The sequence below is a fragment of the Hippopotamus amphibius genome, chromosome 10 (assembly GCF_030028045.1).
Source record: "Hippopotamus amphibius kiboko isolate mHipAmp2 chromosome 10, mHipAmp2.hap2, whole genome shotgun sequence".
Lineage (NCBI taxonomy): Eukaryota > Metazoa > Chordata > Mammalia > Artiodactyla > Hippopotamidae > Hippopotamus > Hippopotamus amphibius.
In genome coordinates, this window is record NC_080195.1 from 13,687,710 (window position 1) to 13,706,646 (window position 18,937).

General features: G+C 36.4%; 1 protein-coding gene across 5 annotated transcripts in view; it reads right to left on the minus strand.

Annotated features, from left to right (window-relative positions):
- Positions 1 to 18,937, minus strand: part of SORBS2 (sorbin and SH3 domain containing 2) — a 165,999-nt gene that overhangs the window by 88,037 nt on the left and 59,025 nt on the right. For 4 of the 5 annotated variants that reach the window (XM_057696601.1, XM_057696600.1, XM_057696599.1 and 1 more), the window contains exon 1: positions 4,297 to 4,306. The exons of the other annotated variant lie outside the window; for it this stretch is intronic. In XM_057696601.1, coding sequence (XP_057552584.1) covers positions 4,297 to 4,306 — 10 coding nt within the window. Of the gene's footprint in view, positions 1 to 4,296; positions 4,307 to 18,937 lie in introns of those variants that run through there. 5 annotated transcript variants of the gene reach the window in all.

The window sequence follows — 18,937 nt, forward strand, 5'->3', positions numbered from 1 at the left end:
TATCATGAATCCTGAAGACAGCTTGAAGGACCTCTTGAAGAAAAAAGTTGTGACCTGTTACAGGCATAATATATTTGGTATATAAGATTCATAAAGAAAAACATATGATGTTATGGAAATTCTGTCTTCCCATAGTTATTATTAGTTATGGGAATAAGTTACCTAATTGAAATAAAAAGCAACATTGATATATACAGTACTGAAATGACCATGGTTAAAAAATCAGCTTTTGTACTTTTGAACAATTTGTATACCATCTATACATTTTACACTGATGCAAATCACAACACGAAGCAAAATAAGTGAAAACTTATCAGCTATTTTAATGTGATTTGAGAAGTTTAACGTAACAAGACTTCTAAAATTGGAAGGTTAATGTTCTATTCACGAACAGATTCCAATTCCATTCCCACATTCCTTTGTGTTTGGAATGTGCAATAAATAGTTTTGCTTATTCCCCTGGAACCAAAAGAACTTAAATTTAATTCTTTTTGAAAGTTATAACAAGAAGATAAATTCTATAACCACCAGTATTATAACATGATTATTATCTATTGCCACATGCCAGTCTTATATGTTATTTTTCTTTATTTCTTAAGGAGTGTATCCACTTTGTTTATTGGACATGAGGGAATTTAAGAGTACTTGAATGTATGATTTGAATTAATTGTGGTAAAATCACAAGTAGTAAGGGCAGCAGACGTGAAAACTGATAGAATGATTCTCATGTCAAAATATATATTTATCTTAAATATAGATATATGCTTAAAATAACAATTTCATAATGCAGATAATTAAAACAGAAAAATGACTTGAAACAACACAAGAAAGTAAATCAAATAAATTGACAAATATAGAAAGGCATAAATGATAGAAACATAAGATCAAATGTATCTTCAGGAGAGGCACCAATAGGATTTTAGCAAACTCTGAAAACTGAAAATAGCTACGAGGGATGAGTGTTTCTGATAAAATGGAGATAATATTATTGAATATATGGTATACAGCAGCTATCAATGTCTAAAAGGGTTAAGTAGTCCAGGGTGTTAAAAGTGTAAATGGAAGGCTCTCTAAGAGATTTAATTTTGTAGTTCTTTTAATTCTGAACATCTGAAAACAAGTAGAGATGCAAAGGGACAACTTCAGAACAGGGGGACCCAAGGGCACTGGTTAAACCTTTGGTTTCCAGAACTCTGTGTTGAGCGCCCACTTAAGTGGATTCACAAGGGTTTGCGAACATAGTTCACATTTTTGAGGAAAACACAGTGATATCTATCAGACAGACACTGCATACACCGGAGTCTGAGGTAGTTCCCAGTTGCAGCAAAGAGATCTTGTTATCTTCCTGCCTGTAGATGATGTCACATCTTTGTAAGCTGCGTTTTTGGTGATTGCTGTGACAGAAAGTAAGTGCCCTGAGAAAGGGATCTGGACCACTAAGGGTAGTGATGTACAGCCTAATTCCAAGTCTGAGAAGTTTGGTAGTGTGCAATATGCACAGACATCCCAGGGATAGGTAACTGTGGTTATGAGGAATTAGATAAAATGATTATTTTTTTCAATTAAAGTATATTATTTTTTCAAATTGCTTCTGAGTTGATAGAACATGAGTACTTACTAAAGTTGTCTGCAACTAACTGCTTCATAAATACAACTGTTAGGTACTTCTTTTGGCTTGAGAGTGTGGTGAGAAATTACTGAGCTGTCTTGGCGCTGTAAACCAAGAAAGTGTGGGAACCTCTGGGTCAAAGAATTTCTGTATTCTAGGTAACTCTAAGAACTAGATAAAATTATTGCAGAATTTGTCTTTATTAACAGGTTAACAGAGCTTAATTTGAAAAGTTGAGGCATTTGTGAAATTGCTGGAACGGAGAAATCTATTATATTCTGTTTCTACTTATGTGTTGATGCTTTCCACTATTTAATGAAGCTATTTTTAAGATCTCAAAATGAGGATGCTGTCTTACATATTTATGTCATCCTAAAGAATCCTAATGCTACCCACATCTTCACACTCATTAATGACCTGCACACTCTTCCGGGCAGCAGAAAGACTCTTGGTAGCTGTGCCTACTGCAGGAAAACACTCCTAGGAGTAAACCACATACAGTGAATCATTTGATGTCTTTCTCTCTTTCCTCCATAGCTAAGATTTTCCTTAGAAAATAGTGGGTCAAAAATTCTAGGAGTACAAATATAGCATGTTTTGTGTATTTTTATACATTATTTAGGTACTTGAGTATGAAAAATGTATCACAATTTCCTTTGCTTGTATATTATGTATTTGACTAAACAAATCTTTTTTTTAAACTTTAGTGACTGACATATGAACACTGAAATAGTAATATATCTCTTTAATGATGCATAGGTAGATAACGAAGACCCATTTTATTTATTGGATATTTAGGAACTAATTTCTACTTCATTTTGAGATACAGTGACAATGCTTTCTTCAACTGCCTACAGTATTATTTATACATATTTTCAAAAGTGGTATGTTTTTATACCAACAGTATAGTATTACTTTGGCATTTTAAACAAAGGGTTCCAGTCACTTCTACTTAATTTTGTATGCATATGTTTGAATATCATATTTTACATGCATACATAGATGTGTAAATTCACTCATGTAATCAAAATATCCATGCAAATTTGCATTCCATACAGAGCCCAGCTCACTCCTTTTAATAAGAGGATGCTTTAGAGGGTTCTGTTCATGCTGCTATAGCAGTAACTTGGCTCAAGTACCCTAGAGAACTAAACAAATTTACAGATTGCTGTTTGCCTACTTTGTTATTACGGATTGAATTCTATGAATGGAAAGTTAATTATTGAATGCATTGTAATGAATATGGTATATTTAGTATAATCATATATTATACCTCTGTCATAATAGGGTTATAATAAGTAGGAAAATCAGACTCCACAAAATGAAGGATATTGGGAAGTTATGTTCAGCTTAAGTCTGCAGGAAAATGCTGTAGAACAATCAGTAAATATAACTTCCTCGTGTGCACGTCCTGCTGGAGCGATTTTGCAGTTTCACAGTATGACTTAGCCTGGCTCAGCTGTGGCTGTCTATTCTATTTGCTTTCTTTAATCTCCTTTGCCTAATAATATTCTCCTTTCATTTCCCATGTATAATTCTTGCATCTCCAATTGTCCAACTCACTTTACTTGGTTCATTTCCAGGGTTATAATTTCTCTCGATTTCTAAGCCTTCCTGGTATATTTTGACTGTCTCCAGTATCCTCATCTTGCCTGGTGCTCCACATACTTAGGAGCTGACTGCATCGTCAGGGGCCAGCCTACCTTGAATTCTCTGAGGTCGGGTACGGCAGGTTTCTGCTAAGGGGCAGCCGCAGAATGATGTTCAGGAGTGCATGTCTCTACACTTGATCTAGGGATTAGATATTGGTTCTCACCAGTGGTTGTTAATTCTCCCTTGAGGTATTTTGCTAGCAAGAGACAGCAAAAAGGCAACCAGCTTGATGTGAGAAAATACTTTCCACTGTTCTTTATCCTCTGCTGGGGAGTGACGGGGCTAAAACTTCTTTCCAGCGATCACTGTGGGGAGGAAGTGTTATTTTCTAAATACAAGTTACAAAATTTCAGTGAGAAAGTTGTTTTCCAGAATTATTCCATACTGCATATAAAAATTTCGGTGAGGAAAAGGTGAAAATACAAGTTAAAATGCTTACATTATGAAAAAAAGATCATATGTACCTAGCAAGTATCACAAACACTTTTACAGTTAATCTGTATACAATTCGGAGTTCAGAGCACCCGTGTTATTAAGCTATTTGAAAATACTGTTCTCAGATCTAAAAATATAATGCTTAAGATGTTAAGTGTATTGTGTCTGTGAATTAATTAAGCTGATTTCCTGTGACACTTTGGCACTCTTGTCTACTCTCACTGTCAACATAAAATGTTTATAGAATGGGGAATTTTAAATATTTTCTACTAGAGCAACTTGGCTATGAATTTAGCCTATTTTAAGTGAGAGATTTCAAATATACATCGAATGGCATGCTACCTCTTCCTAGTGTTTACAGGAGTTAATGTCATGATATGATTACAGGAAAGGGAGTAAGAATGAAAAGCAAGACAGAAAATTCTACTTTTGAAAGGTATAAGATTGAAGCACAAAAACAAAGAAATCAAGTAATGAGTTTAGGCTAAGAAACTCAGTATCACATTTAGGATCTGCAGACTGCTAAACTCAGGATTTAGGGCCCAGATGATTTTTAGAGAGCAAGGCTGATGAGTGTAAAACTAACAGAGACAGCATACCTGTGTTCATTTTGACCTTGGAGGGTTTGTTATTAAAGTCTTCAGTTTTCCTGTAGAAGAAAAATGATGTATTAATTTGTTCACTAGCATGGGGAACAAAATATCACGAAAGAGTGTTTTTTGTTTTAGTTTTGTTTTGGTGTACGTGTGCGTTCATATCACATTATCATTAGTCTTATTTAAATCAGAGTTTAATAAAGTGGACAGAGTGTATGATTCTATTCAAGTTAAACTTTGGTTATTATCGGTCTTACTCTCATAAACACAAACTTATGTTTTTGTTTCATGGTGACCATTATGGATGAAAATGGAGTGGGGTTTTCATTGTTAAAAATTAAGTTGCTTTCACAAACATTTGTAGTAGCAGTGTTTGTTCTCTATGCCAGAAAATGGGATCACTGGTTGTTAGGTGTCCTCTTCCAGAATTTTAAAAAGCACTCTGGTACTTTGAAATCATTACCTTACATTATTCAATTTATTATATTTAATTTGTTATTGAGTTAATTTATTACTAGGGAATATTTAATGTATTTAATATGTATGTTGAACAAATATTCAAAGAAGATGACATCTATTTTTACTAAGATGCAAGAAATAAATGATTACTACAAAACCCATTTCTGTTTCAGTATCAGATATTGTGGTTTTTCCCATTAAAATGTTTGCTGTATAACAATTGAGATTAATTCATTAGAGATGGTTAGGAAAATGGTGCTTGTTGTAGAAAAAAAGTTTGAAGATATTTGTATTATTTCCTGATGTATGAACTGACTTAGTTCTTTCCCTGGTATATTCTCAGCCCATTTTTAGTTTCTTATTTATAAATACCCTACAACCAAACAGAAAGGATAGGCTCTTTAGGAAGCAATTCTTTTAAGAGGAAGAGCTCTCTGAAAGATGTTTAACCCTGGCCACTTTTCCTTCGTTCCTAAGTAGGGCCTGCTGGTAATGAACATGAATTTCCCCTATACCACACTTTCAGTTTCCATGTGCATTAGCACTCTAATATCTGATAGTTAAAAAAATTTTCATCTATACCTCAAGGATGAGTAGGGATAGAGTTAAAATGAAATCATCTGTCATGACCTGTCAAGAGAGACCTTCAATAAATACGTTTTTCTTCATTCTCTAAAAAGAGCACTCAGTGAGCTTCCTGGCTTTCTTGTGTTTGCCTGCCAGGGTTCTGGCCCTCTCCTCCTTCCTCACCATTTCTTCTGTCCTCATATGTTCTACTCTAGTCATCATTCATCATTTTCTTTCAACATGGCCATCGAAGTCCACCTCTTATAGAAAGCCTGGTTCTGTTCATTACTAATGTGAAATCCTAATGATAAAATTAAAGTGTCCAATTGGGAAGACAGGACAGCTACATTAAAAGAATCAAACTGGACTACTTTCTCACACTATGCACAACAATAAATTCAAAACGGATTAAAGAATTAAATGTAAGACCTGAAACCATAAAACTTCCAAAAGAAAACAGAGGCAGTATGCGCTTTGACATTGGCCTTAGTAATATTGTTTTTGGATGTGTCTCCTCAGGCAAGGGGGAAAAAAAGCAAAAATAAACAAGTGGGAGTACATCAAACTAAAAATCTTCTGCACAGCAAAGGAAACTATCAACAAAATAAAAAGACCGCCTACCAAATGAGAGAAGATATTTGCAAACAATTTATCTGATAAGGGATTAATATCCAAAATATACAAAGAATTCATACAAGTCAACATCAGAAAATCAAACAACCCAATTAAGAATGGGAAGAGGATTTGAAGAGGCATTTTTCCAAAGAAGACATACAGATGGCCAACAGGCACGTGGAAAGATGCACAACATCACTGATCATCAGGCAAATGAAAATCAAAACCCCAATGAAATTTCACCTCACACTTGTCAGAATAACTATTATCAAAAGGACAACAAATAACGAGTGTTGGCGAGGATGTGGAGAAAAGGGTTCCCTCATGCGCTGCTGGTGAGAATGTACATTGTTGCAGCCACTATGGAAAAGAGCATGGAGATTCCTCAGAAAATTGAAAATAGAACTACCAGAAGGGTCAGCAGTTCTGGGTATTTATCCAAAGAAAACAAAAACACGAATTAGTAAAGATTTACACATCCCTGTGTACATTGCAGCATTACTTACAATAGCCAAGATATGGAAGCCACTGAAGCACCCATCCATAGATTAATGGATAAAGAAGATGTGGTATATACGTACAGTGGGACATTACTCAGCCATAAAAAAGGATTAAATCTTGCCATTTGTGACAACATGGGTGGAACTAGAGGGTATAGGTGGAGTAAGTCAGGCAGAGAAAGACAAATACTGTATGATTCCACTTATATGTGGAACCTGAAAAACAAAACAGGAAATTCCCTGGAGGTCCAGTGCTTATAACTCTGCATGTTCACTGCTGAGGGCGTAGGTTCAGTCCCTGGTTGCGAAACTAAGAACCCTCAAGCCCCATGGCGCAGCCAAAAAATTTTTAAAAAGGTTAAAAAAAAGACAAACCAAAACAACAAATGAACAAACGTAACAAAACAGAAACAGTCACAGATACAGAGAACAAACAGGTGGTTGCCAAAGGCGGGGGGTGGGAAGAGAAAGAGGTGAGGGAGATTAAGAGCTACAGACTTCCAACCTGCAAAATAAAGGTGTCACGGGTGTGAAATGTACGCGTGTGGGCAATATAGTCACTAATTATGTAATACCTTTGTATGGTGACAGATCGTAACTAGACTCAAAGTAGTGATCGTTTTGAAATGTGTAGACATATTGAATCACTATGTTGCATAACAGAAACTAACATGTATTGTGGGTCAATTATGCTTCAAAAACAAACAAATGAATAAACAAGCTCAGAAAAAGAGATGTGATTTGTGGTTATCAGAGGCAGTGGGTAGGGGTAGGGGGCATTGGATGAAAGCAGTCAAAAAGTATAAACTTCCAGTTATAAGATGAATAAGTACTAGGGATGTCATGTACAACATCATAAGTATAACTAACACTGCTGTATGTTATATATGAAAGTTGTTGAGAGAATATCCTGAGTTCTCATCACACTGAAAAATATATATTTTTTCTATTTCTTTAATTTTGTATCTATATGAGATGATGGATATTCATATATCCAGCATGGTGGGTAATGTGTGCGGTTGCCACATCCAGGACCGAGAGAATTACCACAATGTGACACTAAATTTTACAGGAAATTTCACAGGCCAATTGACTTTAAATAGTGATTGAAGGAAACTTTATTATGATGAATTTTATCTCTTATTTTTCTGCTAGTATAAATAAAGAGGCACATTCCTATTTACTTTTTTCAGAATACAAAAATAAATGTGGTACATAGCTAAGGAACTCTACTTGGTAGCCTTAATACCGCCTGGATTGAAGGGATGCCAGTGAAGTCAGGGAAGAAGGCAGTGGTCAGTGCAGGAGCCTTGAGAAAGCTCCATCAGATGTATTTATTTTAATGTCTCAGTAGCAAAACTCTTAATATGTTAACCTTAAATGGACAAAATAAATGGGAAAGAGAAGCCTCAGGGGATGTCTGTGACCAAGGCTGAGGCAACTGCTAAAACAAGAAGGAATAAACAAGTCTCCAGAAAAATGAGGACTGTAAAGACATTTCCCAAATTCTATTTATCACTCCTGTTCAAAACCCTTGATGTTTAAAACTGTTTTAAGTTTTAACTGAATGACAAAGACAGTCAGAGCCGGAACAATACTGACTGATAAAGAAAACATCAAGCAGAAGGAAAGTTAACTCTCAGAACACAAAACCTGCTACTATAATAATGCTTTTACACCAAGTTAAGGAACTAATCATCATCATTTGTTGTTTGAATTCAAATGCCAATATTTACAAAATATCTGACACTGAAAAAGTAAAATAGGATTAACGGGAACAAAGAAAGGTGCCACATATCCTTGAGCTTTTCATCTTTAAAGTGATGTATCCTGTTACTTATAAATGTAATTCATGAGGTTTTTTTAACTTCGCATTGTTTTAGATGTCAAAACGTGAAATGACTAACTTCCTAATCAGGCAAGACGTTTTCCAAGTTGTTAAAAGAAGAGCCACAGTGATAGAGCGCTGCAGAAGAACCTGAAACTGAAGGCTTCTTGGGTGACTAATAAAAATGCATGATTCTATTTCCATTATTTGTACTAAAGCCATTAACAAGTCCACAACTGAGAGCTCTCTTTAGATAGTTTGAACTAAAGCGAATCTAATCTCTTTGTTCTGTTCTGAAAGTGTCTTTGATTGTCCTTACATAACAAGCACAGATTATTCTGGAAAGCATCAAATTCCTGGAGTGTTTGCATGCTACTAGGAGAGACAGGATTTCAAGTATTCTCTTAAATTGGAACTGAACCAGGGCCAAGACTCTGAAAACTGACCATAAAATGCAGACTACCTTGAACCTCAGCAGATAATCCACAGGGCCAAGAACTATCTGTGCATTAGAGTGTCAAAATGATACTCAGCAGGTGGTGAGGAGATGTATTTACTTCAGTTCAGTTCTTGCTGGAGTTTTTATATAAAAGGCAACATTATATGTATCCTGTTTGTGTACAGCAATGGATTTGTTTTTCTCATAGGTCAGAGGAGGGTTCTTTCCCAATGTGCGTTTGGCAGTAAATTGTGCTGGTTGTTCACACATGAGCGTGATTTGGTGGCTTATGGTCTTTTAATTCTGCTTGCATTTCTTTCAATGATCAGATCTCTCTCTCTCTCTCTCTCTCTCTCAATGGATGAGAGTAGCCTTTATTTCCACATGTGTGTGACAACAGGTTGGGTAATTTGTTTTGAACGAGGATCCTAAGACGTTCGATTGTTCATTCCTAGGCACCGACATGACTTTGTGCCCATGATCTTGTAATTCTGCTTGAATTCTTTTGATTATGGGACATCCCGTTCTGAGGAGGAGCAGAGGCAAATCCTCTCCTCAGTGTTGTCCACGGGTTCTGTGTTAGTCATTTTGTTTTTGTAGACTTGACGTTAAGCACCAAGGCCGGCTATACAGCGAGAGGACTACGTTTTAGCTCAGCTAATGTGAGGAGTTTAAGATTGGAGCCCAAAAGATTTTCCATGAAATAATTTTAATCCAGTAAATTGCTAGGTTATTTTTAAATTATTCTATTCTCAGTTCATATGTAATTTAGAAGAAAGGCCGCACAGATAGTCAAAGTGGTGGGAAAACATTGAGGGATGTTAGATTTTTTTAGAGATATATTTTAAACGCAGGAATAAAGACATGGTGCATATTAATTTCATGCACCAGATTTTAGCCTGAATTTACTTTGAAATGGGGTCATATGTATCAACCTTTCTGCATAAACTACCCTGAGTGGTCAATGCCTTTCTTTCTCTCTCTCTCTCTGTGGTAGGGTTAGCTGTATTCATAAATGCCAAATGATTTCACTTTTCAATTATAGCCAAATGACTTAATTTAGGTTGTTGACATTTATCTCTAGTTATCTTTTCTAATATACGAATGTGCTGCTTTGAAATGTTCACAGGAAACATCCCAAGTAGTTTATTATGTCCTTTACAATCCCTGAGCTTAGCAAAATGAGAATGCACGTCACGTCACCCCCTTTTCTGAATGGTTTCTCTGCGTTGGCAGCCAGTATAAGATGCCAAGTCAGGGACTCCTTTGCCTCTGAGTAGGTGGTGCAAATCAACTCAGTCAATAATGAGGGCAGCCTCCACATAAGAACTTAAATCCCTCCCAACATTCCTGAGCTAATTGTGCCTGAAGATGGGTCCTTAGTATTCAGAAGCCAGATTATCCACAGCATTTATACATGAATGCTGGGATCAGAGCACATTTAACGTCATTTCTAGGAATAAGGCAAAATCATTACCGTGAATAGTGATGAACAAAAGGACACGAGGCCATCAATTAGTTCCATAAAATATGCAAAGTGTTCTTTTTAATTATACCAAATTTCATGATACCTGGAAAAATTTCCTAAAGAGCACCATATGTTTTTCAAGGAAACTAGCAATTTTCTTTCTGAGACTTTACAATGCAAGCTAGTCAAAATATGTACAGATTTTCCATAAAAAGTGTGCTAGTTAGAAGTCAATCCTGGTGGATAATTTTCTTTCTGATGCTATTGCAAACCCTCAGAGTCTGTGATTTACTCTCTTATTTAATTATAAAAGAATACTGGTTTCTTTTTGCAATAAATGGTCGTGTGATTTAATATTACTCTAGTATCCTTCTTTCATGGTATCTTTTACTTTTAAACTGTAATATTTAAGGATGATTATAGGATACATCTAATTACTTACAAATGCATTTTTTCTAAGACAAAGTTATTGATCAGCTTGATAGTACAGTACTAGAAATTTTCTATTGATTTCTATTCTATAAATCAAAAGCCAAATGTATTTCTTTTTTTTAATAAATTTATTTGTTTATTTATTTATTGGGTGCATTGGGTCTTCATTGCTGCACATGGGCTTTCTCCAGTTGCAGGGGCTACTCTTCATTGTGGTGCGCAGGCTCCTCATCACAGTGGCTTCTCTTGTTACAGAGCATGGGCTCTAGGCATGCGGGCTTCAGTAGTTGCAGTGCACGGGCTCAATAGTTGTGGCTCATGGGGTTTAGAGCGCAGGCTCAGTAATTGTGGCTTACGGGCTTAGTTGCTCCATGGTATGTGGGATCTTCCTAGCGCAGGGATCAAACCCGTGTCCCCTGCATTGGCAGGTGGATTCTTAACCACTGCACCACCTAGGAAGTCCCAAATGTATTTCTAATGAAAATAAACCAGAACCTTAATGTGGATCTGGTGAGTCAGGCACATCACCACAGAGACATGTAAAGCATTAGACTGTAGAAACACATTTTATAGGGGAACTGAATAGTGTCAGAAGGGTAGGTCTTGAAGTCAGGGGGGCCTGGATTCAAATCCAGTTTTGCCCATTTGCAGCCATCTAAATGATTTATAGCAACATCATTATCGTCTTTGGCCGTAGCAACAAGCAGCATGATCAAACCCCCTCCCCCACTGCAGCAAAGCATCCCCGAACTGGCTAACTGGCATCATTCCCATTCACCAATATTTTGAATATTTTAAGACAGACCTTTACCTTTGATTGAGTCATAAGAATATAATCTAGACTTTCCTGAAAATACACAGACTATATTTTATTGCTTTAGATTGAAGTGAGCCACCACAGTTTATAAGGTTAATTTGTATGTATTTTCCCGTTACTCAATTATTCCGTACTCAACTTAGCAACATATTGGAATTGAAAAGGAATTCTGCTTTCCAGGCAGCTTTTCTTTCCTCCTTAAACAGAGCCTTCTTTTAGCAGAGTATCCCATTACCCCACCACCCCTACCCATTGCAGTGAATAAAAGGAGACAGACCTAAAGAAATAGTTGAATCAAATGCCCACCCCAGCTAAGTCATTGTTATTGAACCTAAGGGAAAGTGACACTTAAAGGTTGTGACAATTAGGCTTTAAAAAAAGACTTTCCATTGCCTTTGACAGCTTATAACCCAAGGTGATGGTTGGAGGGAAGAGATGTGTATAAAATGTCACATAAAGAATTGTGTGGCAGATTGCAGAGTGATAACATCCTAATGACAGCCATTCCTTTCTAGTTTACTAAGTGAAAGTCTCTCCCCTGCTTTCCACCATTGCAGAGTACCATAAATTTCTACTTTGAGGAGCAAAGCTTTGACCTTTTAAAAGAAACGTTTACTTCTTTCTTTCTGATTTGGAAGAAGTAAAACTGTCTCTATTTGCAGATAACATGATATTACATATAGAAAACCCTAAAGACCCCACCAAAAAACTGTTAGAACTAATAAATGAATTGAGGAAAGTTGCAGGATACAAAATCAATATGCAAAAATCAGGTGCATTTCTATGCAGTAATAACAAAATATAAGAAAGAGAAATTAAGAAAATCCCATTTAAAAATACATCAAAAAGAACAAAATACTGAGGAATAAATGAAACCAGGGAGGTGAAAGATCTGTACACCAAAAACTGTAAGACATTGATGGAAGAAAAGGAAGAAGAAATGGAAGAACAGGTAAATAAATGGAAAGATATTTCATGCTCATGGATTGGAAGAATATTATGAAAATGTCCATGCTACCCAAAACAATCTACTGATTCAATGCAATTCCTACCAAAATTCCAATGGCATTTTTCACAGAGGTAGAAGAAACAATTCTAAAATTTGTATGGAATCGCAAAAGGCCAAAGGAATAGCCAAAGCAATCTTGAGAAAGAAGAACAAAACTAGAGGCATCACAATTCCTGATTTCAAACTATATTACAAAGCTATAGAAATAAAAACACTATGGTATTGGCATAAAAACAGACACATAGATAAATGGAACAGAATAGAGAGCCCAGAAATAAACCCATGCAAGTACGGTCAATTAATTTATGACAAAGGAGCCAAGAATATATGGGGAAAAGATAGTCCTTTAATTGGTGCTGGGAAAACTGACAGCCACAAGCAAAAGAATGAAACTGGACCCCTATCTTATACCATATGCAAAAATCAACCCCAAATGGATTAAAGACATGAATGTAAGACCTAAAACCATAAAACTCCCCGAAGAAAACATAAGGCATAAGCTTGACTTTCGTCTTGGCAATGATTTTTTTTTTGTATTTGACAACAAAAGCAAAAATAAGCAAGTAAGAGTACATCAGACTAAAAACTCCTGCACAGCAAAGGAAATCATCATAAAAGGAAAAGACAACCTACAGAATGGGAGACAGTATCAGCAAATCATATATCTGATAAAGGGTTAATATCCAAAATATACTAAGAACTCATACAACTCAACTACAAAAAGCTGGAAATAAAACAAAACTCAAAAACCCTATTTGATTTAAAAACGGGCGGAGGAACTGCATAGAGATTTTTCCAAAGAAGGACATACAGTGGCCATCAGGTACTTGAAAAAGTGCTTAACATTACAAATCATCAGGAAATGCAAATCAAAACCACAGCGAGATTTCACTTCACCCCTGTTAGAATGGCTATTATCAAAAAGACAAGAGAGAACAATTTCTTGTTTAAAATGTGGGGAAAAGGAAACCCTTGTGCGCTGTTGGTGGGAATAAGTTGGTACAAGTACTATGGGAAAACATAGGGCGGTTCCTCAGAAAATTAAAAATAGAATTACCATGTGATGCAGCTATCCCACTTTGGGGTATATATCCGAAGGAAATGAAAACAGAATATTGAAGAGATCTCTGCACTCCCATGTTCACTGCAGCATTAGTCACAATAGTCAAGATATGGAAACGACTTAAGTGTCCACCAACTGATGAATGGATAAAGATGTGGTATATTTCCACAATGGAATATTATTCAACTGTGAGAAAGAAAGAAATCTTGTAGTTTGTGACAACATGAATGGACGTGTGGGTATAACGCTAAGCAAAATAAGTAAGACAGAGAAAGACAGATACTGTGTGGCATCACTTATGTGTGGAATCTAAAAAAGAAAAAAAAAGTCAAACTCGCAGAAACAGAGTAGGAAAGTGGTTGCCAGGGGCTTGGAGGTGGGGGAAATAGGGAGGTGTTGGTAAAAGGGTGTAAACTTGCAGCTATAAGATAAATAAAGTCTGAGGATCTAATGTAAAACATGATGAATAAGTAAGGACTGTTAACAGAGAACCATAGGTTTATTCTTCTAGAATGGAAATAATGGTTGCTTATGACAAGGATTTCTTTTGCCCAACTTCTGTAAAAGCCCAAATAGAAAGCTTTATTTAGACTTAAGCCTTAGACCAATAGCTATTGCTATTTTTTGAGAAAACCTCAGAATTTTAAGTTAATGAGAATGTTTATTTTAATATATTTCCATGGCAATGTTATTTTGTGAAATGACCACTATTAAATAATCCTGCTAATTGACTGTTAAAGAAACAGTCATATTTTTCCTTTTGATTGAACACACCTGCTTCCTGAACACCTGAAATAATGTTTACATAACTTAGCAAGGGCAAAAGCCTGCTGTATACCGCCAGTAGTAGTACAAACCTGTGTTTGTATGTGCCTCAGATATGAAATGGTGAAACTCTACTTGCTACGCAGAATTTGAATTTTGGGATGGTGTTGGTGGTAAGAAATTTGCTCTAATTTGGTCATTTAACATTTAAATATTTCTGTTGCTAAATTTATTTAGAATAAAAATATGTCTCATCACTTCACATTATCTTAAGGTAATTGGACTAATTTGTGAAAATCTGAGGAAGAAAATAAGGGGCCATTGGGGGAAAATACTGCCTCCGAAGAAATTTTGAATGTATTAAAATTAGAAACTTCTGGTATTTTTGTTAAAGAGTGGGTAGTTTATGACACTGTTCATTTGGAGCCAATGAAAATAGATAATAAAGATAGATATCTTCTATTTTCATTGTTAAACTTATTTATTTCTGATATCAGAAATGTAATATTCAGAGTGCAAAAGTAGTTCAGTAGATTTTGAGCAAGAAATTTCGCAAAATTCTTCATGACATCTCTATGTACTATTTGTAAAAGTGCCAAGTGGAATTATAGGTGAATGAAAAATCATTTTCAGGAGGGCCTTTCCCTGGCTGTTTATCTTTTTTTGTTTGTTTTTAATTTATCTATTTATTTATTTATTTTATTGGCTGTGTTGGGTCTTCGTTGCTGCACACGGGCTTTCTCTAGTTGTGGCAAGTGGGGGCTACTCTTTGTTGTGGTGCGCGGGCTTCTTATTGTGGTGGCCTCTCTTGTTGTAGAGCATGGGCTCTAGGTGCGTGGGCTTCAGTAGTTGCAGCACATGGGCTCAATAGTTGTGGCTCACGGGCTCTAGAGCTCAGGCTCAATAGTTGTGGCGCACGGGCTTAGTTGCTCCGTGGCATGTGGTATCTTCCTGGGGCAGGGATCGAACCCATGTCCCCTGCATTGACAGGCAGATTCTTATCCACTGCGCCACCTAGGAAGTCCTGTTTATCTTTTTTAACATTGTTTTGGTGGGGGAAATAACTGGCATGCTCATCAATTCTACAGAAGGCGTACACGTGAGAGAGGCTAGGTAATGAATAGAAAGGCAGATTATCTTGACAGGCTAAATTAAACTTCAACAGGGATAAATAAGAAGGCTTGCAGTTTAGCTATACCAAATTATTTCATGATTAGGTTCAAAAGATTGATTTCTGAAAACTTTATCTGAAATACATGTAGGAGCTTTCGTGGGCTGTGAGCTCAGTGTGACATAAGAGGTTTAAGATTTAATTACATCAATATAAAAATGAGCAGTGCTTGTAGAAATCAAGGACCATTATGATCCCACTTTTATGGCCATGTTGGTGCCTCATCCCCTGAATTAGAAAACGCCGTCTTTTTGTTTTTGTCCATGAAGCAGCATGGTGCAGAGGCGTCTCCCCAGGTTTTAGAGGCTGGCACTGAATGCGGAAGGGAGTTGGTGAGGCCACTGAGTGATTTGGTGGAAAGAGCTGCCACGTAAGTGTTAACAGCAGTAAGAAAATTATTGACAGTACCCTGATTTTTTTTCTTTTAATCTCAGGGAAGTCATCCGAGTGGCTTTTAGGGTTAATACTCTTAAATCATCCACACTTAAAGGCTTTGCATTGACAGGGAGACAGATAACAGTTGTAACCAGAAGTTTCAATATTCCCTTAGAATGTACCTGAATTTAAGAAACATGATATTCAAATGAGACAGTTTCTCAAGGCTGGGTTTTTAACAATTTGGTTTACAGCTCTCATCAGAAAAGATGTGAGTGACTCCATCGTAGAACTAAGTGCTTGGGTAATTCTGAATTATGCAGCAGAACTGGAGTTGCTGTCTATTGCTCTTTTGCTCAGTAAAATGCCAACCCAAATGACCTCACTTCTAGGTCTTACCCAATTCACGTGTTCCAAGCATTCTTCATTTTTTTATACCTAATATAGTCCTTCATACCCTGCCACTATTTAAAGCTAAAACTTTCACTCAATCCACCAAAAATAGGCAAAGAAAACAACATACAAATTTATACTTCAATTATACACTGGAGAACAGTGAAAATTATTTGAACAAAGATTTTGTCCTTTCATAACAACTTTACCTTGACACAGCTGTAAATCTAGAAATGGTTGAAATACTCTTTAAGATGATTGTTGAGTGTGTTTTAGCACATGTAGTTAGATCTTAATTGACCTGCTTTTTATTAGTCTTTCCCCCCTTTTATCTATGGGAACAAGCTTTCCACTTTCTTCCTTTTATGTTGGACTTCTGCTGCTCTTTGAAAAGCAGAAAAGACATCTTGACTTCCCAGCTGCATGAGGGCAGGAACTCTTTCAGGGCAGGCTGGGTTCCCCTCCAGGGTAAGCTGTGGCATGGGGTCAAGACCTTAAGGACCCACAGGGACTTTTTGTTCACATGGACTCTACTGTTCTACTTCAGGTTCACAGGTGGAGACTGTGTCAGCTGTGAACACCCTCATGACAAAAATCTGACACTCACTCACTTCAGTATCATTTCTTCTCTGTCAGTAGAGAGCAAAAGCATTCCCCCATTTCTCCTGCAACATTTGGAAACCTAGGAACGGTGCTGTGGCCATGTGCTATCATACTGATCCTTGTAAATATATTTGAGGAGAGCGATCACTTTTCTATTTTCTAACGTGAGCTCATTATTGTTGGGATGTTGCCTGTCTGCCCTTCCTGTGTCAGGGTAAGGAAACGGAGCTCATCATGTTATAATACATAAATGTATCAAATCAACAAGTTGTACAGCTTCAGCTTACACAGTGTTGTATGTTAATTATATCTAAATTTGAAAAAAAAAAAAAGAAAATATAGCTCACATCGGGAGGGAGCAAAAGATAATGGGTGAGCCAGAAAGTTAGCAACTTTCTCTTTTGTGGGAGGGGCAACTTCTAGAAATATACATACACCCTTAGCAGCAGCTAGTAAGTGGCAGATTCGGGATCCACCAACCCATGTTTTAGGGCACTTTCAGGTACATGCCCTTAGCATTCCTTCATACTCTTCGTTGTATTACAGTGGGTATCAGTATTTCGTCTTCTGTGTGCATGTGTACTTGGGCAAATCTCTGCACTTCTTTCTGCCTGAGTGTTTTAATTTATAAAATGAAAGCTTGTTTTGAAATTCAAAAGCATATAAAGTCCTTTTACAGTCTGAAATTTTCCTAAATCCAAGAAGGGTATGTTTAGTTGATTTATATTTATTGCACGGTGCAAACCATTATGCTTACTAACATGGCTGTATACCATATAAAGCAGAATCTTACTGGAAGTCAATATTTTAATGACTCACACATTAAAATTCAGAAGAGATTTTAGAAGACCTGTATTTCTAATAGCATCAGTATGAGACAGATATGTGTTAGTACGAGTCTAAGCTGTCATCCATGGCTGTTTTCCTCTTAGCTGCCTAGTTTACTAAGTCCAGAAATGAGATCTGTAGAGCTCTTTCTATAGAACATATCTTCCCATGTTATCTCAAGTGCCCTTCAATGGAGATGATCAATTTTAGGATTTCATCTCGCCTGAAACAATATCCATTTTATAAATGTACATCCAAAGCAATTTGCATAAAAATAAACTTCAGTCAATAAATTATCATCACCTTTCTAAAGCTTTCTTCATTATGGGTGATGTGATGGTGTCAGGGACACTGGGAGTGAGGAAAATCATTGATTTTTTTGTTTTCAATTAGAGTTTGCAGTGGAGAAAACAGATAAGTCAAGAATGCGGTTTCGAATTCCAAAATGTTACAGTATTTTGCATATCTCGTATTTCAAAGAGTAAAGTCTTTTGACCTTTGAGGAGACAAAAGGCTAAAAGATCTCCAGCACACTGTGTTCCAAACCAGTATTTTCATTACATTTTCTTACTGGCTGAATCAGTCATGTCATCACTTGCTAAATTATAACAGCATGGAAAGTACAGTGGTATTTCACGTTGTTTTTCAGGTGGATGGTTGCTGTTATATGCTTTGGTTACTGTTGACGTTTGGCATCAGGCTCACAAGCAAATTGCCAAAGTCTTATGACCCACAAAAATTTCAATCAGACTGTTCCCCTTTTCAGAAGCTTCGGAATTAGAATGTTTACTTAGCATAAATTACAATTTAATTTATTAGGTTATTTGCATGGTAACTATGTGATAAATGTGTCATTGAGTTAAAATGATTGAGAAAGACAGTCGAATTAAGAAGTATGAATTAGGGAATGTTTGTGAAGAAACAGTTTATTTTCCTTCAAAAACAGACCAAAAACTCTTGGTCCAGGAAATAATGCCCCAAATGGGTCCTTCGAGGTCCTATTTTAATAAACACATAAGAATGATAGGTGATCAATAATGATCAATTTACATGTAGTAAATGTTTCAAAAAAGGTTTATTGGATGTAGTTGAGATATTTATGCCAGCATTTTCTTTAAGAACCTAGCTTTTACTATCAGAAGTAAGTGGCAGCCTAGATCCTCATCCGATTATTCTCATTTGTGAGTTGATACATCTCAGTTACGATTCAAATATACTTCATATTTATTTCCCATTTCATGCTGAGTTCGTGGTATTCCCCTCTCCCCAAACCTTACCCCATGTTCTAGCATACCCTAACTCAGAGAATGCC